Here is a 21,497-nt window from a genome sequence, read left to right as displayed (position 1 = left end):
CAGGAGCCCCTGACTAAACTCTGTACCTTAACATAACTTTCTACACTTCTATCACTCAGCCTGCACTTTTAGACCAAGGCAGTGTGTGTGCTATAACAGGTTCACTCACTAGGATACTCAGTCCCATACATCCCATCACAGCACCCCCCAGACTAACAGAAGCAGGGCTGCTTGCTTCTCCAGGCAACCGAGCACACGCTTAGTGTAGCAGGAGCAGCGGGCCAATGCGCTGAACTTCTGACACTGGCTTGCAGAGCGACCCCTGTAGGTCATTGGCTCCTCTATGGACAGCGGGGCTCACAGGCTGCCTGGGAAACACTGTGGGTACAGGCCAAGCCCAGCAGACACCTGGGCTTCTGCCTGGGGACAGCATGGTGGCAAAAGGCAGAAGCAGCCGTTGCTATCGAAGGATGTGAATTTATTGGAAAAGATGGGGGAAGTGGGGCGGCCTAGGAGTCAGGCTCTGAGGCAGGGGGCGGCTTCTCGTCGTCCGGGGGGCAGTCAATGAAGTCGGCCAGCATGGCAGCAGTGTCACCCTGCTCCTTCCAGGGACAAACAAAAAGTTCAGAACAGTCGCAGACACAGACCAGGTCAGGATGCATGTCGCTCCCGCCCCTCCTCCCCGCTGGGCCCCCTCACCTTTTCCGGGGGGAGAGCTGCCGCCTCCACCTCCGTCTCTTCCACCGCAGATGCCTCTGGGGGGGGTGACAGCTTGTCACCCCCACCCTCAGCCCCCTCTTCCAGCAGAGTTGGTGGCCCAGAGGGCTCCTCCTCCATAAGCTCCTGAGGTGGTGGCCCTGCAGGGGGGCTCCCCCCTTCCCTCTCCACCTCCCCCTGGGAGGGGAGCACCTCGGGGGCCAGCATGGGGGCCATCTCAGGCCCAGGCGCCTCCTCGGTCCCCGGCTCCTCCACTTCCAACAGCAGCCCGGGTTCCAGTCCTGGCTCTGGAGGCCCCTTGGGAGACTCGGTAGGGGGCAGCACCGGAGGCAGGCTCGGGGGCGCAGGCCCTCCTCCTTCCACCTCCCCACCTGCCGGGCCGAACTCCACCTCTTCCAGCTCTTCCAGCTCCTCGTCTTCCTCCTCGTCCTCCTCATCCTCCAGCTCACCTTCCTCCTCCTCAAACTCCTCCTCAAACTCTTCCTCCTCCTCTTCCTCCTCCTCAAAGTACTCTTCCTCCTCCTCGTCCTCCTCAAAATCCTCCTCCTCGTCGTCCTCTTCGTCTTCCTCTTCCTCCTCCTCTTCCTCCTCCTCCTCATCACTGCTGTTGATGTTAATGACCGTCAGGTCTTCTTCCAGGGCTGGGGGGCCTCCCCCACCAGGCGTCCCTTCCGGCACCAGCTGGGGTGGCGGCAGCGTCACCGGGCCGGGAACAGGAGGCGGGGGAGGGGGCGGGAGCGGCCCCGGGGCTGCAGGCAGCTCTTCTGGCTCATCCTTGGCTGGCACAGGAGGGGAAGCTGCAGGTGGCCCAGCAGGGGCTACTGGAGGGGGTGTGGTGCCTGAGGGGGGCGGGGGCGGGGGCGGCAGCCCCTCAGGCACAATTACCACACTGTCATCAGAGTCGCTCTCCAAGGAGATTTCCACGTCTGACGCCTCCTCCTTGTCATAGTGGACAAAGGCTGGTCTGGGCACTCGCCCCCCAAAAGTCTCATCTGGGGGGACGGTAGGTGGGGGACTGCCACTAGGGGCCAGGACAGGGTCCTCACTGGAGCCTGCCCGGTGGTTTTCAGGGCCAGGAAGGAGCCGGGGGGGTACAGACACCAGGCCTGGCACAGACAGGCCCAAGTGGTTGGCTGTGGCTGGAGGTCCAGGGCGTGCGGTGGGCAAGGGGCCCGCCGGGGGCATGGGGCCTGCAGAAGGCATCGGGCCCGCTGAGGGCAGGGGGCCCGGGGCATGGAAGGCTGGAGCCCTGAAGGGAGCTGGAGCCTCGGGAGGCGGGACTGGGGCCGGGGCAGGGCAGGTGGGGCCCACAGACTGCAAGGGAGGAACTCGGGGGTGGGTCAGAGCCGCACAGGTCACCAGCGCTTCTGAGCAGAAAGAGGAGACCTGGGGGAAGAAGGGGCGAGAAAGGATCAGGACACGGGCTGTCACGGTACTGGGCGGGGAACACAGCAGTGGACACGCGGCCCGCGCAGCAGTTACCTCCAGGCTGTCCTCCCGCTGGCCCATGGAGAAGGCCCGCAGTGCACAGGCGAGGGGCGGCGGGCAGCGAGGAGAGGGGGCCAGCAGCAGGGCCAGCAGCAGGCGGTAGAGCTCCCGGCGGCAGTGGGAGCTGGTGTACGGGGAGCTGCAGAGCGCCTCACCCTGCTGAACACCCATGACCAGGGGGAGCACCAGCTCGTGCAGTCGCTGGAAGGACAGAGCACACACCTGGAGATACCGCCAGACGACCCGGCCGTCCTCCAGGGCCTGTGCCCAGGTCCAAATGAACCCCCACCAGTACCCCTTCCAGTGGGGACCAGGCTCCCCTCACCCTGTGAGTCTCCTCCTTGATGAGAGGCCCGCACATCAGGATGGTCCGGCTGAGGCCTGGGGAAGGAGATGAGTGTGAGAGGCTGACACGATGGGCGGCCCAGGGGAGCGCCCGCTCTGGCCGGCCCACCTCGGGCAAGTCACGTGACTCCTGTTTTCTCAACTATAAAATGGGGCTCATGAGTGGACCTCTACTACACAAAGCTGTGAAAGTTATGTAATTCAGATGGAGATATATTATAAACGTGCATTTATACATGGGAGCGCTGACGCTGTCCCACACAGGAGGCTGGAGGGCAGTGCACACGTGGGCCCCAACGGGAAGTCACTTCTGCTTCCAGCAGTGGGGCTGGGGCGTGCAAGCTCCGCAGGGCAGGGGTCTCATCCTCTTCCTCCCCTGCCCTCCAGGACACACGAGCACTCACCATGGACAAAGGATGTGCAAAGACGACGCCTGAGACCCGGAGGGGTGGGTCAACACCAGCACCCCATCCAACAGTAGGACCCAAGGCCCCACCTGCAGCCCTGGGGGGAGCGCAGCCCTTTGGCAGGCTCTTAGCTAGCTCTGCGTGTTTCCTACCCCCTCCACCAGGACACCCAGTCCCTCCAGGAGTCCCCAGACCCTCCCAGCCCCGAGGTGCAGGGCACAGGCCTCACCCACCTCTCAGCGCAGCTGCACACACGTCGCTGTTGGCATTGCTGTCCCCTTTCCGGTGGCTGGGCGGAGCAATGGCCTCCCCCACGTCCAGCTTCAGCTTCTTGGGGGCACTGGGCTTCCCAGTCTGCAAACCCGCGTCAGGGCTCCCCCGGGGGCTGCGCAGCTGGCGGGGGAGGGAACACAGATCACACACCAGCCAGCAGGAAGGCAGAATGGTTGGGAGGCTGGATCGGGTGAGGACCAGGGGTGCTGGGAGGCCTCTCTCACCCTGAGGGCGTCTGCCGGCGGGGAGATGTCGCTGAGCAGGTGGGAGAGGAGGGCTTCCCCCGAGGCGCCCCCCTGCAGCACCCCCGCTGAGGCCCCGCACACCTGCACCCAGAGCTCCAGGACGGCATATACCTTGGTCCGCACGGTGCTGCAGGGAGTGCAGAGGGTGCCTGTGAGAGGGAGGCCACGTCCCCATTCCCAGCCCGGCAGCACGAGTCACCACCACCACCCCCTCCTCTTTACTCTCTTCCTGGATGGTCACCTGTAGGGCCTCTCCTGGCCCGGTCCGAGGTTCTCCCTCCCAATGCTCCAGGCACTGAGGACCTGGGGAAGCAGGCGGCTGATCAGGGCCCCGAAGCGCAAGAGCCGTGCTCCACACCTGGGGGCGAAGACAGAATGGTGACCCCCGCTCCCAGCATGTCCCAAAGCCTGCACCACTTCCTCTCACCCAACTCACGCGAGGATGAGAGCTGAGAGCAGGTCCAGGGCTTCAAGGTGGAGAGAGGGCAGCAGCAGCAACCGCAGGGGACCATCTCCCAGCAGACTCTGTGCGAAAAAACCAGCAAATAAGGAGTGGAGGAAGAGAGAGAGACTGCGAGTTTGGAAGCGGAGACAGGGTGGAGGCGAAAGCCTGCATACACACAAGGAAGGAAGCTGCCCCGGCCCAGCTCCTCCGACAGGATGAAACCACCGCCCTCAACAGAGTGGGGAAGGAGCTGAACCCCTCGGCGGTGACTCAGTGGACGCCCAGCTCACTGTCGGCTGGGGAAGCACCTGCTCCAAGCACTCCCACAGCACGGGAGCCCATCCACGCTGGCAGGCGCAGGTCAGGAGCACGCGCTGTGGGAGCCCCTGCCTGCCTGCCCGGCTGCCAAGGGTCCCTGGAAGGGGCCGCCAACAGGGCCGGCTCCACTCACAACATTCTTGGCGCTGACGCTGAGGGTCCGGCAGATGAGATCCAAGATGTCCTGCACGGGGACGGACACGGGCGCCCCGAACTCGGAGCTGGAGAGGATCAGCAGGGAGGCCCTCAGTGCGGGGTCCCCAGTGTAGTTCTCCGCCTCCCTCCTCACTCCCTCACTCACCTGAGCATGAGCCCCAGGCAGCGGGCCAGCCCCGAAAACCTCTGCCGAAGCCGGAGAAGGGTGTGGGCGTCCGCGTCTTCTGAGGGGGACAGCAATGTTTCTGCCCCAGGGCTCTCATACTGCATGGGCGCTAGACAGACACAACTACCTTTACTCTTCAGCCCTGCATCCATTTAGGTGGAGGACCCACCCATATTCTACCTACTGGCTTTTGCCTAGAAATCAGTGGCCCCACTTCTCTGGACCAGTCCCCTGGTCCCCTCACTGCCCCCCAGGGCTCCCTCACCCCCTGCCCAAGAGCGTCAGCCGGGCGGACCCTACCCGCTTCCGCGCCCTCGTATAGGCCCCCGAGCAGGCTGTGCAGAGAGGCCAGCAGGCTGCGCAGCTCCTGCTCCCAGCTGTCCGTGTGCTTCAGGCCCTGGGAGAAGCCGGCCCCCAGAGACGGCAGCCGGGAGTAACACTCGCAGGCCAACTGCCGGAGAGAGGGGGCACCCGATCAGGTGGCAATCAGCCCAGCTGTGGATCCCAACCCCACCAGCGTCCAGGAAGATGGAGGTCAGTGCGGTCGGAGGGGAGATGCAATGGAAGAAGAGGCAGGAGCCCCTACTGGTGTGTACTGCGCATTGACAGGGAGGGGAATGAGAATGCAGAGAAAAGCGGCAATAGAAAACAGAGGTGGGGGAAGCACCAGCTCAGAGCCCAGGCTCCCCGCTGTCTCCCTCCTCCTTACCTGTTGGAGTTGAGGGCTCAAGGCATCCACCCGCGAGAGGAAAAACGAGGCCAGCTTGCCCTGGATCATGGGGAGAGAGAGCAGGAGGCTGGGGAGTCAGCTTCCAGGGCCAGAGACAGAGCCCCGGCCATCCCAGCATCAGGGTCCAGGCCCAGGATCTCAGGCCCTTCTCTTTCCTGCAGACGAGGAAGCAGCGCACCCTCAGGGGTGCTGTGCCTAGGGGCAGACGCCCCTGTCCTCAGCCTCCCTGCTCTGGGGCTGTGTCCCACAGACCACGGGGCCCCTCCTCCAATGTTTGCAGAGTGACAGCACCCTCAGGCCAAAAGGACACAGCACTGAACAGCAGGCGCCTCCAACCCCAGCTGCCTGCCAGCTCAGACCAGGAGCACAGGGCCCCGGCTGGGAGCGGTGAGAGTAGCATGAAGTCGACAGAGAAGGGAAGGTAGACCAGCAAGACAGGCGCAGTGAGCTGAGAGCAGTGACTGATCAGTCAGTCACCAGGACCCGCCTGCTGCCGGGCAGCACCCATGAGACAACACGTAACTGGGGCCCCACACATCTGGGGGCAGAATCAAAGGGACCTGTGAACATGGACGGGAAGTTTTTTTAAAAAGTCATTTTCACTTGCCTGTAAATAAAATGTAAATTTTTATTTCAACTAGAAATGGAGACAAAAAGCCACAGTAGTATTAGCAGTCCCTTTGTCACCAGCAGAGATCATTCACTTTCACTTCACATTACAGCTGTCAACAGGCATCTCATTCATGGGCATCACTATCATGAAACTTCAGGACTCATCAGACCTGCTGCTGGATTCTGTTACTTGATATGTTAACAAAGATGTGCATTCTATCACACTCTCCCTGCAATTCCATGATTTTACTAATTGAAAAACACCCGGAGAAGAGATCCATGGCACAAAAAGAACACTAAAGCAGAAAAAGATTTCCACCTTCAGTGGGTGTAACAGGAAGACAAATGTATGAAAAATCATGACCTGGAACCAAAGATGGTGGCTCTGGAGGGACTGAGCTGGGAGGCAGGACTGAGCCGGGCTTGGGAGAAATTGGAGGAGCCAGGTAAGGAGACGGGGGAGCCAAAACAGTGAGGAGAGCGACAGTCTCCCACAGGGCCCATGGAGAAGTAGGCTGGGCCTTAAATCCCAGGCGAGTGTGTATGGACCCCACCGGGGTCAAAAGTCAACTTCCAGAAAACAAGGCAGACAGCAAGGGAAAGCAGGTGCAGAGCCCATCAGAGTGAATCAGGAGCCCTTCAGGGCTGCCTCCCTGCTGCTGCCCTGGTTTCCCAGGGTCCAGAGCAGGACTCTCAGTGGGAGAGAGACAGCACTGTGATGGCTGATCCCAGGGTAGAAGGCCTAGAACGACCGGGACAGCACTTTCACGTCTGGTGGGGCAGGGCTCTGAACACTTCAAACCAAAAGCACCAACCACCCTCTGGGTTCCTGACCAGCTTCTCCAGGGATGTTATTTCTTAGAGTGGCCAAAGCCTTATCCACACTGGCGCTCAGCCCTTTGGACCAACTTCTTGCTTACTCTTTCCCTGAGACCCAGGAAGCCAGGTTGCTGAGGCCAACAGAGGTCTGCTTATGTGACTGCAGTCAAGCAGAGTGCAGGGACACAGCCCTGATTACACAGTTCCACCTGAAATGACCTGCAGTGCAAACCAAAATAATGGCTCACTTGGGACATTTCATCAGGAACGAAAGCATGTGTGCGTACATGGTGTCCCTCAAGACGGGGGTGAGTTTTCCCGAGGAGGAGAGGTGAAGCCTGGACAGACTGACTTCATGGACCCAGAATGCTGAGATGCCTCATTTGGGAGGAGTCCTGAACTTGGAGACAGCAGCTGCCCTGGGAGCTTCTAGGGGGTGGAACAGAGAGCAGATACACACTCTGGCTATCCACTTCCAAAGCACTGGTCTGCAAGATGTTCCAGTAGAAACTGCCCCTGGTGCATCTGTGCACGACAGACTCATGTCTGCCACACTGGCAACAGACAAAGCCAAACTCCTACCAGAGAGCATTCTCCGGACGACGCTGTCTCCTCAGAGAAGTACAGGCGTACACACACTGCAACAGTGTGGGTTCTGTCGCTCAGTTTGCAGAGGGCACTCAAAAGGCCATGCCTTCAAAAATGCCATCTGACAAGAGGCTGTGAGTTCTAGATCACTTCTCCTGACCACTCACAATGAAAATTAAAGGCCCTGGCTTCCCTGGTGGCTCAGTGGTAAAGAATCCATCTGCCAAGGCAGGAAACTTGGGTTCGATCCCTGGGTCGGGAAGATCCCTTGGAGAATGAAATGGAAACCCACTCCAGTGTTCTTGCCTGGAAAACCTATGGACAGAGGAGCCTGGTGGGCTACAGTCCACAGGTTGCAAAAGAGTCAGACACGACTGAGTGACTCAACAACAACAAGCAGAGGACTCACAGACAGTCTAGTATGACTACTCAAATCCTGATCCCACAGGTAACACTCAGTTCTCCTTCCACTTTCTGTGGGGGATGCAGAGAGACACTGATGCTGCTGCTAAGTCACTTCAGCCGTGTGCGACCCCATAGACGGCAGCTCACCAGGCTCCTCTGTCCCTGGGATTCTCCATGCAAGAATACTGGAGTGGGTCACCATTTCCTTCTCCAGCAGGGAAACACAGATAACCCCAAACCAAGCTCAACAGAAACAGGCTTATGCAGTAAAATCTCACAAACTGTCACCAGTAAGAGTCAAAGACACAGAGGTAGCCTGTGTAACTTGAGAAGTTAATTTACAGTTTTAGAAGATGGGCAGTTTTTACTAAACTTAGTAAACTCTAGTGAAAAAACAAAACAAATTCAGTAAAATCCCTGAGTTACTCCAAATGCCTTGACAAAGTCCTGCCCTGCTAACCAAAGATTCTATCACCTGCCAGGAGTGGCATTCCTGTGAAAACAAAACATCAATAAGGACATGACCCCACGTTCCCTGAGAAATACCATGTGCTCTGGGGCTTTTCAAATACTGCAAGTAACCAGTCAGTAAAGCCTCAGTAAGGACACTCCCAGACCATAGCACAGGTGCCCGTGACACGCTCACAATCCTTCCCATGCCACCAACGATGGAGCAGAGCTGCCATCAGTGTAGAAGCCTAGCTGCCAATCCTGTCCACATTCTTAAAACCACCTGTGGAGCTCAGTTTGGTGAAAAAAAAAACAGGCTTGAAGGGCAAGCAATTCCTGCTCACACCCTGGTTTGACAACTACAGATACATAGGCTTGGGTTAGTCAAACCATTCTGGGCCCATCTCCTGTTTCATTTCATGACAGCAACTCCACAGAATTACTGTAAAATGAGATGACACATGGCAGACACACAGCAGACAGCCTGGCATGTAGTGGATACCAGTCCCCTTTCTGTTTCTTTTTACTTTTTTGACTTGGTCATAGAACTATGTGATTTGACTTTCAAGAAAAGCTGAATGGCAAACTCCCCCTTAACTAGCAATACCGAGTATAGTAATACAAATTACTGTGATTAATCACATGAGTTACACAAAAATGTTATTAATTTGCCACTAATTCCAGTTCTCCACAGACCTGTGCTTCCATCTGAGATAACCCAGTGGTTTGGCGAGCAATGGTGAGTATACCAAAGCAAGAGAGAGCGTTTAATCAGGAGAGGAACACCTATTTGTTCTTAGGTACGAGTTGGCATCAGAATTATTCTGCAGACAAGTGTACCAATTCCAGAGGCCCTTTAACTGTTACTGCTTTGGCCAAATCGGATGACCATTTGTATTTGTTTTTGTTATCTCCTTAAAAATAAAACTGTAATTCTTTCACTGGCCTCCTTCCTCCTGCCCTGACCCACGTCCACCCTGCCTATTTGACCAAGCGCGGCCCTGCTGCTCAGTGCCCCCCCTCACACGGTCAACAGGAGAGGAAAGTGCTGGGGAGGCTAATGGAGGGAAAATATAAGGCAGGAAGGCTTCCTGGAGGCAGTTACAGAGTGTTGGGAACAGGGTAACCAGGACGGTAGGAAAACGGGCAGAGCGCCCAAGAGGCGCAGAGAGGGCCAGGCAGAGAGGAGGCCAGGGAGAGCCTGGGCTGGCCTCAGACCTCAGGCAAGTTATCTAATTTTGGTGTCTTCACCTGTGAGAGTCAATGAGAATGCACTTAAAGCTACGAGGTGAGGGCTTCCCTGGTGGCTCAGTGGTGAAGAATCTGCCTGCCAATGCAAGAGACACAGGTTTGATCCCTACACTGGGAAGACCCCACAGGCCACGGAATGGCTAGGCCTGTCTGTTCTCACAACCTGGGAGCCCAAACTACTGAGCCCACGTGCCACAGCTACTGAAGACCAAACACCCTACAGCCCGTGCTCCACAGCAAGAGAAGCCACTGCAATGAGAAGCCTGTGCACAGCAATGAAGACCCAGCACAGCCTAGAATGAATGAATGAAATCATTAGAAAACGAATTAGAGCTGTGGAGACAGACGCTTATAAATCTCAACGATGGAACCTGAAGTAAGACAGAGACCGTGTTGGTAGGAAGAGGAGTTTCTATGAATACTTACTTTGAGAGACCCACACGCTCGAGGAAAATGGGTCATACATGCCTTCATTCCTTCTAGCGCGGAGAGCTCGCACTGTGGGAAGAACAGATGGTCAGGAAGAGCCCAGCCCCCCAGAACCCATCCATCTCCACCCCACCACCCCTCAGGGTCTCTTCTCCTTACACTTTTTTTCAGCCCCTCCCTCTTCTCACTTCTTCAATCCCATTCCCCAATCACTTCCCATCAAGTTCTCTAATCCAGTGGGTGTGAATGAGAGCAAGCACTGGAGGGGCCCAGGGTCAATGGAGCTGAGAGGCGGCTCACCTCCGGTCTGAGGCCCAGCAGGGAGGTGAGGAGGCCGGGGAGGTGGTTCATGGAGATGTCCCGGAAGACTGCAGGAAGCTGGGCCGCGTAGCGGAGTAGGTCCTTCAGCACGGTCACAGCCAGCTCCATGGTAGGGGGCGGGTCCTGGGACTAAACAGCACAACAGCCCATGCTCCTACCTAGCCCTCAAGGTCACCAAGAGGAGGAGCGACCCGCATGACAACGTGCAGCTTCCGACAAACTCCATAGCGACCGCCCCATTCCTGTCAAATCCCCTGGGGACGAGTGTATCAGCGACACGGAGCAACCAAGTCGCACATTCATCCAGAGAAAGGATGTGTGTGCACACTTTAGTATTGTGGTGTCTCGGTCCTAGGAATGTTCGGCAGGGGGCAGGGGGGGAGGCGGGCAGGGGAATAATGAAGCCACACCTTAACGATCTCACTAAACAATCTCAAGAGTTTCTTGCTGCTCCCACACTGCAATCCTCTGCTAGGATGGAGAGGAGCACTTCCCACCCCAAAGTCTCAGCCACAACAGAGCTACCCATCTCACTAAGCTTGCATGTGGCTGGCTCAAACCTACCCTAACTCATGCAGGATAAATGGTTTGAAGTCTGAGGACTTTTCCTAACAAATTAATATATACCTAAGGAAAAAGCGTTCAGTGCATTACCTCCTGCTAGACCAGTGGCCACATGTCAATGAAACAAACCAGAATCCTTGTGAGAAATCAGACTCGGTGGGTCTACCAGCCACAAATGGGCCTCAACACCATCTGGCACTCCTACTGCGTCTCTCACTGGTTAGCTCCCTCTGCTGCTCAGCTCTTCTCCGGCACCGTCACTTCTGTGTAACCTGACCTACGATTTCAGAGAAGCCTGCAGCCCAAAGATGGGAACTCTCTCAGCTTCCCACCACCAAACTGAAAACTCCATCTCAGTCCTCCATCTGAGGACAATCCCCCCCACCCCTTCCTCTCAGAACCACCTCACACTGTTAACTAGCCCCTGTCTCCAGCCCCCTGAAAAGGATTCCTCTTGCTGGCATTTGTGCCTGCTCCCATCCTAAACATCTCTCCCACCCTGAAAATCCTTGCCTGAGCCTGTACTCCATGTGCCCGATTTCAGGTGTTACCGAGCTTCCCTGCCCTACCAGTGAAGCCAGAGGTCTTGACAGGACTGTCTCATCTTCCCCAATCCCATGCCTTTTCCCGCTCACTGCTCACCCCAGGCTTCAGTGTCCACTGCTCCGCTTTCTGCTGCCATTCTGGGTCAGTTCTAATCCTGTCTCCACACAGTGGCCAGAGTGGCATTTCCAAATGAAAATTTGCTCACATCACTACCACCACCAACACCACCTCCTTCCCCCTGCTCAAAACCTTCCATGAATCCCTGCTGTTCCAAAAATAAACGCCGAGCTTCTGAATATGCCTGCACCACCACCCACGGCCTAGGCCCCATCTACCTACGTCCCGAGTTGCATCTCAGCAACCCCTGCCACACCCACTTGCTTACAATTTTTCAAATGAGTCAAACGCCTTTTCGCTCAAGGCTTTTGCACACGTAGAACACTTCGAAAGCTTTCTCAGCCCAATGTACTCCTACTCGTCAGAGCAGAAAAGCCCTCCCTGAACCACTGACCCTGATCGCTATACGCACACCACCCTGGTCTGGCTCAGAGTCTCTCGTTAACATGCTTTCAGAGAACTATATATATATATTTTTTACCTCCAGAGCATCTACCACAGTTTAGTTCTTCACACTCATTGTATAATTATTCTCTTCCACTAGAACACAGGTCAGCAAACTCTGGTCTGTGGGTGCCTGTTTTTGCACAGCCCACAGGCTAAGAATGGTTATTACATTTTTTAAAGGGTTGTAAAACAAACCAACAGAGAAACACTCAGCAACAGAAACCATGGGAATTTCTGGCTGTCCAGTGGAAGGACTGCTCACTTCTGCTGTAGGGGGCTCAGGTTTGACCCCAGGTCAGGGAACTAAGATCTCACAGCCTATGCAGCACACCCAAAAAAAAAAAAACCAACCAGAAACCATACATGGTTTGTAAAACCTACAACATTTCACTGTCTGGAAACACCTACAAAGTTTCCCAACCCCTGCAGGAGACTCTAAACACCATGAAAGCAGGGTCCAACTGCATCTCCCTACCATCTCTCCAGAACTCAGCACACAGCCTGCCATGTGTGCCCAGAACACACTCGTGGAAGAACTAAGTGGGGATGTCATCAAAGGATGTAAAAGTAGAAACAAATTTAAATCTTAAAAGAGGAAGAGATCCATGGCTGATTCATGTCGACATATGGCAAAAACCACCATAATATTGTAAAGTAATTAGCTTCCAATTAAAATTAATTAATTAATTTTTTAAAAAAGAGGAAGAGAGAAGTAGAGGAAAAAAATTGGGAAATTCTCTGGCAGTCCAGTGTTTAGGACTCTGAGCTTTCACCACCGAGGTGTGGGTTCAGTCCCTGCCTGGGGAACTAAGATTCCCGTGAGCCACATGGTGCACAGCCAAAAAAATAAAAATAATTTGAACAAACAAATTCTAAAAATCCAACACCTGGAGAAAGGAGCTTCAGAGATGTCACTCATTAGAAGAGCTCACAAGGAAGTGAAACAGTCAGAGGTCACAGTAAGCGTGTGTAAGGTCAGGTGAATTAAAATAACCCAGTGGATAAAAATAACAAAATCTTTAAAAGCATGTATCTATTTGCAGCTTATCCTGCTAGAAAGAAACTGCCCTCGGAACTCAAAGTCTCCCCCACAAAGATGTCAAGCTGCGTCTGAATGGAGACCAGGTCGTGGCTGGGGCGGAGGTGGGGAGTGGCAGGCGGTAGACTCACCTGCAAGATCTGCTGGATGCTGCGAAGCCAGGAGACACAGTGCTGCTGGAACATCTCCGTGGGGCTCTCCCCCACCAGCAGCGACAGCAGACACAGGCCCTCAAACCTGGTAAGACAGAGGTGAGTGACGACACAGGAGAGGTGGCTAGACTGCAGAGAAAGCAATTCAACGCCCTCTTACTCTCACTGGCCAGAGTGAAACCTGACTCCAGACGCACAACCGCTTCTCATTCCCGAGATACTCGAGGACTTGGAGTGAGGCATGGGCAGCAAGGGAAGAAGGGGACAGAAGGCGGGGCGAGGGACTCTTGGAAGCCGCCATAGGTGGGGTTCAACACAAGTGAGCTCGTGAAAAGAATCAAACTCTCCACCCTGGGCATGGAGAAACCTCCTGGCTCCACGGGGTGGTGATGATGGATGGACAGATGGATGGCCCTCTTCCTAAAGAAACATGCCCCCTGGAGAAAAAACACGGCTAGAGACTTACCGAGTTTTGATAGAACCGAGACGAGCATTACTGAGACCCACCAACGCCCCAACAGCAGAAAGGTTCTGGAGGAAAGAAAACAGTCAGGAACAGGATGCTAAAGACATAGGATTTCTCTAAGCCCGTCCCTGCCCCGGCCCTTCCAGAGCCTGTTCTAAGCCACGCCTTCAGTGAGGCCCTGAGACCATTCCCCTCGACACCTTCAGCCTCTGCCCTATTTTCAGGAGGGGGCACACAGCAGCCTGTCCCGTGGGCTTTCCTCAAGTCACATCTCACCAGGCCGCTCCCACTGCCCACCCAGCAAATCAGGGCTATGCAGAGGGCTAGTCAGTCTGACTCAGCCCGTCGGCCAGACTTCAAAGACAGGCTCCTACTCCTGTGTCTCCCGGGACAGTGCTGAGCTCAAAGGGGCATCCCTAAGTGCGCGCTGACTGGACAAGGAACTCACAACCCCTCACTCCTTCACTCCAAATCATCCTCCTGGTCTGGCTTCCTTCAAGCTGCTAATGCCCACACAGACAAGTCAGCCGCAACTTCCTTCCCGCACATTCTAGGAGCCCTGAAAGAGGTCCCCTCTTCAGGGCCCCCACAAGTAACCTCTCCACCCTCTGAAGGGCCAGCCTCCTCTGAGGGCCTGCTATCTTCCTAACCGTTATCTTCATTCTCTCAACAAACACATCTTATACACTGAGTCAGATGAAGGAATCCAGAGCTGAGTAAAAGAAATAATGTCCCTGGTTCTCATGAAGGGCAAGTGTTGATTCACTTAACAATATTTATTTACCTATTTCATGTGAGACATTGCTTGAGGTGCTAGTGAGCTTATATTCTAGTTGCTAAGAGGAAAATAAAGTCGACTGAGGAAGGAAAGGAAAGCCTGGAGCATGGCAGGCAGACGGCGCTCCATGTGGCGCAGAGGAAAGTTGAGAGCAAGATGTACTGATATACTCACAAGCACTGATGGGAATAGAAAATGGTGTAGCCACTTCAGAAAACAGTCAAGCAGCTCCTCAAAGGTTAAACATCTTTTACGTATGACCCAACAATTCCACTCTGAAGTATATGCCCAAGAGAAACGAAAACATATATTCTCATCAGAACTCATACATGGGGCTTCCCTGGTGGCTCAATGGTAAAGAAACCACCTGCCAGGGCAGGGGACACAGGTTCAATCCCTGATCCAGGAAGATCGCACACGCCTCGGAGCAACTAAGCCCATGTGCCAAAAGTATTGAGCCTGCGTTTTAAAGCCCAGAAACAGCGACTACCGAAGCCCACCCACCCTAGAGCCTGTGCTCTTCAACAAAAGAAACCCCTGCAAGGAGAAGCCTGCACACCCTAACTCAAGAGTAGCCCCTGCTTTCTGCAACTAAAAAGAAAGCCCACACAGCAAAGACCTAGCACAGCCTAAATTAAATAAATAAATAATTTAAAAAAAAAAGAACTCATACATGAACATTCACAGCAGCATTACTCGTAACAGCCAGAAAATGGAAAAAACCCAAATGTCCATCAACCATGATTAGATAAACAAAATGAACTATATCGGCACAATGGAATATTACTTGGTCATAAAAAGGAATGAAGTTCTGAGACAGGAATGAACCTTAAAAACATTATGCTAAGGGAAAGAAGTCAGACCCCAAAAGCCACATGTTCTATGATTCACATCTATGAAATGGTCAGAGTAGGCCTTTTCTATAGGTTTCTATAGAAAAAAAAAAAAAAAGTAGATTTGCAGTTGCCTAGGGCTGAAGGGCCAGAGAAGGCAATAGCAGCCCACCCCAGTACTCTTGCCTGGAAAATCCCATGGGTGGAGGAGCCTGGTAGGCTGCAGTCCATGGGGTTGCAAAGAGTTGGACACAACTGAGTGACTTCACTTTCACGCACTGGAGAAGGAAATGGCAACCCTCTCCAGTATTCTTGCCTGGAGAATCCCAGGGACAGTAGAGCCTGGTGGGCTGCTGTCTATGGGGTCGCACAGAGTCGGACACTACTGAAGCGACTTAGCAGCAGCAGCAGCAGGGCTGAAGGGCATCGAGGTGTTTGGTGGGGGGAAACAGGGAGCAACTACCTTTAATGGACAAGCGGGTGAAAGGGTAACAAGCCACAAAAATATATAATCTTCCCACAGGAATAAATCATAACTTCATAATGAAGATACATGGCAACTATCACCTTAAACCATGATCAAAGTTAACACCACCAGTAACAGGACAAAGAGACATTATGTGCTGCCTGATAAAATGTAACAGGAATGTCACATATCATTTCTGCAGTATTCCTGCCAAAAATCATCAGAAAACAGCACACGAACCAACCTGAGGGACATCCTATAAAATAACTAAAATTCTAAATGTTAAGATTGTAAGAAATGTTTCTCTTACTATAAAGGACACATTTAGCACAACTGAAAAAACTGGAATAAGATTGTATCAACGTTGATTTTCTGAGTTTCATGATGGAATGTGGTCAGGTAAGGGAATGTTGTTTTTAAGGAAATAGAAGGGCATCCAATCTCCAACTTCCTCCTTTATGGTCCTAGAAAAAAATATGCACAGAGAATGATAAAACAAACATGCATTTAAAATGTTGACATTCAAGGGATCTGGGTGAAGTGTATATTCCCTCAAATTCTCTAAAAATCGCAAGTCATTTTCAAAGCAATTTTTTTTTTTTAAAGAAAAGAATGGGAGAAAGTACAAGTACAAACAACTCTTCTGAGGAGTTTTGCCATAAACAGAAGTAAAGAAATGGGGCAGGAGCTGGAGAGGGACTTTTTTAAAAGCAGTTTTGAGCTATACGCTGATGAAAACAACCTAACAAAGGGAAAAGCTGATGATGAAGAAGTGAACTTGCCTAAGTGGAGAGGGGATAGACGTCGTGTACAAGCAGAGGCCTGGCCTTAGTACGGGCATGGACCAGCTCACCCCTAATAACGGCAGGGACAGCCGAGCACAGGGCACAGACATCGGTAAGCTGGCAGATGTGGTGGCAGCACCTATGCAAATTCCCATCCTGCTGTTCTTTTCTCAGTGAAACAGGAAGTGACATCATCAGCTAAGCGTGAGGATGGAGAGAAGTCATCAGAGGTTGCAGAGGAAAGAAATGTAACAGGACTGCTAGACAACAGCAAGAGTTTACTTGAGATGATGGTGGCCTTGAATTTAAAATGAGACCAGCCAATCAGGATATGTGCTCTTTTTCAGCTACACTGAGCTGTGCAGTGCAGGCACCAAATAAACAGAGTTGGATCTAACACAGTCGGGGTGTTGTCAGGCAAGTACAATGAAGGGAGAAGGGCAAGGAAATAAGTACAACGGAATTTGAACAGGGTGAGAAGAGAGAACATGGCAGATAATAAATTATTTAAAATAGTGATAAACACTACAAAATAATCAAAACAGAACAATGTGACAGAAAATGATGGAAATAAGAAGGAATGACTCCTCTGAAATGGTGGCAGGGAAGCTGGGACCTAAACACGCAACTCACTTCCCCAGGAGATTCCCAGCAGGGTGAAGGATGTGAGGAGCCAGGCCTCAGCTGCTACAGAAATAAGGTCGGCCTCAGTGGCTGAAGTCTAGTGAAGACAGACCAGGAGTCATGTGAAAGGAGGTCAACAGGCTTGGTGCAGTAAGTAACTGCATGGTTTTAAGCAGGACAATGCTATAATCTTGGCGATATTTTTAAAAAGATCATTGGCTACTGGCTAGAGAATGGGACAATACAAAGGCCCAGGGATACAAGGTGGAACCAGACACTCTATCCTTTGAAGTATGTGCAATTGCAAGGAAAACGAGATGTGGGATGTGCTTTAAAATGCTCCAAGGGAAGGGGAGGTTGGAGGCAGAGCTGGGAAAGTGAGAATGAAACAAGATGAGCAAAATGTTCGCTGTTAGATCTGGGTGACAGAGACAGCAAAGGTAGGGGTGGTTCAAGATACAATTTTCTTGAACTTCTACGGTGGTCCAGTGATTAAGAATCTGCCAATCAATGTAGGGGACATGGGTTTGATACCTGCTCCGGCAAGATTTCACATGTCCCGACGTGCCACAGGGCAACTAAGCCCGTGAGCTGTAGAGCCCATGCTCCGCAATAAAAGAAGCCTGCTCATCACAACCAGAGAGTAGTCTGTTTGCCATAGCTAGAGAAAGCACGAACGCAGCAACAAAGACCCAGAGAAGACCCAGTGAAGCCAAAAATAATTAAGTTTTTAAAACACCGTTTTCTCTATTTTTGTATCATCTGAAATTTTCCATAAATTGTTTTTTAAATTAACTTATTTTTAAATTGAAGGACAACTGCTTTACAGAATTTTGTTTTCTGTCAAACCTCAACATGAATCAGCCGTAGCTATTACATATATCCCGTCCCTTTTGAACTTCGTAAGAAAAGCTGACAAGGGAGTGAAACAGTCAAGAGGTAACAGTGAGTGACACTCCCTCCCATCTCCCTCCCCACCCCACTCCTCTAGGTTGATTCCGGTTCTGGGCCTGGGTCGAGTTTCCTGAGCCCTGCAGCAAATTCCCCGTAGGCTATCTATTTTACATATGGTAATGTAAGTTTCCATACACCTCTCCTTCCCCTTCCCTCGCCTCCTGTCCATAAGTCTATTCTCTGTTTGCTTCTTCATTGCTCCCTTGTAAATAAATTCTTCAGTACCATTTTTCTAGATTCCATATATATGCATTAGAATGCAATATTTTTCTCTTTCTGACTTACTTCACCCAGTATAATAGGTTTTAGGTTCATCCACCTCATTAGAATTGACTCAAATGCGTTCCTTTTTATGGCTGAATAATACTCCATTGTGCATATGTACAACTTCTTTATCCATTCATCTGTCGATATAAAATTTCTTTTTAAAAAAACACCACCACAAAAACAAATCAAAGCCCAGCTGTGTGGGCACTAAGTGTATATGAAAAATGAATATATAATTTCAATATGGTGTAATAAAGAATAGCCAATCATAGGTAGTTTGGAAAGGTTTCCCAAAGGCAGTGACAAACATTAAGTTGAAAAGATGTGGGGGTGGGGGGTGGGGGTGGGGGAAATGGAGCAGCAGCTCAGGGAGGGTTTCAAAGCAGAGGACAGTAAGTGCAAAGGTGGAGTCAGAAAAGTCCAGGTGCTTAAAGATTTTAAGAGGCAAGAAAACAGGATCAGCTGTTGGAAATGGATTAAAAGAACAAGACAGAGCAAGACCAGTTAGGAGACCAGTTGCTAGGACGCAAGCCAGAAATTGTGAACTGTTCTAAGGTTAGTTCCATTCTGGAACTACTGAGTTTACAGTACCTGTGGGAAAGCAAAGTTGGTGATTTAAACTTAGACGAGGCGGCAATCAATGGATCTCTTTGTCTCTCAAGCTCCAGGCCTATTTACTTACCCTCAATTCTCATCTCAACTAGAAATTCTCCAAGGAAAACAACAGTATCTTACTTATCTACCCGGATAAGCAGCTACATAACAGTAAATGTCTGTTGAATGAAAATCTACAGGGAAGTGAAGAAAACCCACCACATGGTTCCCCGTACTGAGAATGCAATATAACACAACACAAGTATAAAAAAATTCAAGGCAAGATATACCCAAAAATATAATACAGGCAATAATAAAGAGGTGTTCAACAACACCCTTAGCTTCTTCACTCAAAATACTTCTAAGGGAACGGAGGGTAGGGACGGGATGGGCCAGGAGTTTGGGACTAGTAGATGCAAACTATTACATATAGGCTGGATAGACAAGGTCCCTGTAGCTCAGATGGTAAAGAATCTGCCTGCAATGCAGGAGACCTGGGTTCGATCCCTGGGTCAGGAAGATCCTCTGGAGAAGGGACTGGCAATCCACTCCAGTATTCTTGCCTGGAGAATCCCATGGACAGAGGAGCCTGACGGGCTACAGTTCGTGGGGTTGCAAAGAGTCAGACACGACTAGGTGACTAACCCACCACCCACCACTGTGTAGCATGGGAAACCATATTGAACATTCTGGGATAAATCATAATGGAAAAGAATATAAAAAAGCATGTATATGTAACTGAGTCACTCTGCTGTACAGCATAAATTGATACATTGTAAATCAACTATACTTCAATTAAAAAATCAATGTTTCTAGACTTCAGACACTTAAAAGAATATAAGCAAGACATTAAGTTCATGTAGCTCACCCTGAGAGAGAAGGGGAAGACTTGAAAGAGATGATGAAGGAAATCACACATTTACAGGCAGAAGAGATGATAATATTTCAGGAACACTTAGGAACCACATGAATCACTGGGCTGAGCTACCAGAGGCACAGTCCTGTCACCCTCAAAGAGGACTAATGTTAATATAAATAAATGAGGTCATCGCTGATAAATCTGGGGCTAGATTATTATTTCAGAGATTATTGAAACACCCAGAGGCTGTGACAACCCTCTTCGTGGAAGGAAGCACAGAGCTGGGAAGGTCCAAGTAACAAAGGTGGGACAAGGAGGACCTCGTGTACCTGGGTCTTAAAGGATGGGTAGAATTTGGGGGAGGGTAAGGGGGAGAAAGATGAAGCACAGCAGATAATATTAAAAGTGAACCTATCATAGGTTAGACAGTTACGTCTTATTAGTATCTCGGTCAGATAATGGGGGGTTAAGCCAGTATGGGGGCAATGGGAAAAATATGGAAAGGATATGGAAAGCTACATAAAAGATAAAATCAAAAGGACTTAACAGACTGCATAAAGAGGTGTGTGAGCAAGACGAAAGTGTCTAGAATGACATCTGGGTTTCAAGCTTACAGGACTGAATGGATGTTAGATTCTACTCTGTACAATCCAAAGAACCCTTCTAAGCTAGTCTACAAAGTGCTGCATGACTTGTCCACAGCCTACCCACCTCATCGCACCCACTCTCTTCCTCTCCATCTCTAACCCCAAGCACCACGCCCTTCTTTTCAGTTCCTACCAGAGAACCTTCCCACGGAAGCTTTACGCTGATCGAACTGCCTCTTCCATTTTCTTCCCCTACCAAACCCCTACTCATCCTTGCGGATCTCAGCTTAAACTCCGGTACCTCAGAAAAATCTCTCGGTGTTCCAGATTAGATTAGAGGGCTATACAATTCTATACAATTGTATGGAATTATTGTATACCACTATACAATTCTCACAGTGTTTCATAACATTTTGTTCATCGCCATCGCATCTATAACTGGAGCGCCCAGGATGTGGCCCTCAGTAAGAGCTCAGTAAATATTTGCTGAATACATCCATTCACTCAGCCGAAACAATCCCCAAAACAGATACTGCCGAAGGAAAAAGAAGCTAAAGATTATACATCTGGTACGTGAGCGGGCCTGGGATCGAGCCCATTCATAAGCGTCTACCGATAGCCTAGCAACAGAGAAAACGAGGTCCTTCCTCTTCCTTGAGTTTCTTCTACTCACGGCTGATAAAGAAGTGAGTGAATCTCGTCCAGATACCTGGATCCGCCTTCTAACCGCAGCTCTCCTTCCCTCTACCCGCCACTGCATGCAGCTATAATACCCCGGCGCAAAACAAGCTGAGCCAACCTACCAACAGGGCCGCAGACCTGCGGGCTACAGACTCACCTGGGCCCCGCCCACCGTCCCATGTAGCCGCAATAAGCACATGAGCCCCGGCAAATGTGGGGCCGAGCGGGCTGGGGGATGCACGGGAGCAACAGCGGACCCCGTTCGCGGCTGCAGCAACCCCGACACGCTCTCCAGCAGCATCAGGCGGAGACGGGGACCGGAGCCCACCGCCGAGAGACCGCCGGCCCCGCCGGGAACCGCAGCCGCGGAACCCGCAGAGGGCCCACTGAGAACGGCTGCCGCCATCTTCAATTGGGCTCTAGTGGTGGCGTGGCGCGATGACGCAAACACACCGCGACGGATGTCTCGAGGGGACGGGTCGTGAGGAGGGGGCCCTGGTCCTGCGCATTGGACTCCGCGCGCCTGCTGAGAGTGAGCATGCGCGGCGTGGAAATGCCGGGACTCAAGGCCGGGCTGATGGGCCGAGTCGAGGACCGGCTGGGGGCGGGCCCCGTGGGGCTTAAAGAACACGT

The 21,497-nt window shown here is 52.0% G+C and overlaps 1 protein-coding gene across 3 annotated transcripts; it reads right to left on the bottom strand.

The window, feature by feature from the left end:
- Positions 1–418: 418 nt before the first annotated feature.
- On the bottom strand, positions 419–21,270 carry PELP1 (proline, glutamate and leucine rich protein 1). 3 transcript variants are annotated; one of them, XM_068976920.1, is made up of 17 exons: positions 21,022–21,270; positions 13,437–13,501; positions 12,950–13,055; positions 10,085–10,234; positions 9,782–9,853; positions 5,210–5,269; positions 4,801–4,951; positions 4,480–4,609; positions 4,312–4,399; positions 3,852–3,940; positions 3,657–3,773; positions 3,395–3,542; positions 3,131–3,290; positions 2,471–2,526; positions 2,140–2,346; positions 640–2,043; positions 419–542 (listed from the first exon to the last, which is right to left on the bottom strand). In XM_068976920.1, the coding sequence occupies exons 1-17, from the start codon at positions 21,268–21,270 to the stop codon at positions 450–452; spliced, it is 3,345 nt and encodes a 1,114-aa protein (XP_068833021.1). In that variant the 3' UTR covers positions 419–449. The 3 variants fall into 3 exon arrangements, with proteins under 3 accessions (XP_068833021.1, XP_068833022.1, XP_068833024.1); XM_068976921.1 differs by having other exon boundaries at positions 4,480–4,558; positions 21,022–21,262; XM_068976923.1 differs by lacking the exons at positions 12,950–13,055; positions 13,437–13,501 and having other exon boundaries at positions 21,022–21,262.
- Positions 21,271–21,497: the final 227 nt, after the last annotated feature.

Source organism: Capricornis sumatraensis, chromosome 8, assembly GCF_032405125.1.
Source record: "Capricornis sumatraensis isolate serow.1 chromosome 8, serow.2, whole genome shotgun sequence".
NCBI classification, from domain to species: domain Eukaryota; kingdom Metazoa; phylum Chordata; class Mammalia; order Artiodactyla; family Bovidae; genus Capricornis; species Capricornis sumatraensis.
The sequence above is the reverse complement of the archived record's forward strand: the minus strand, read 5'-3'. Positions and strand labels throughout refer to the sequence as shown.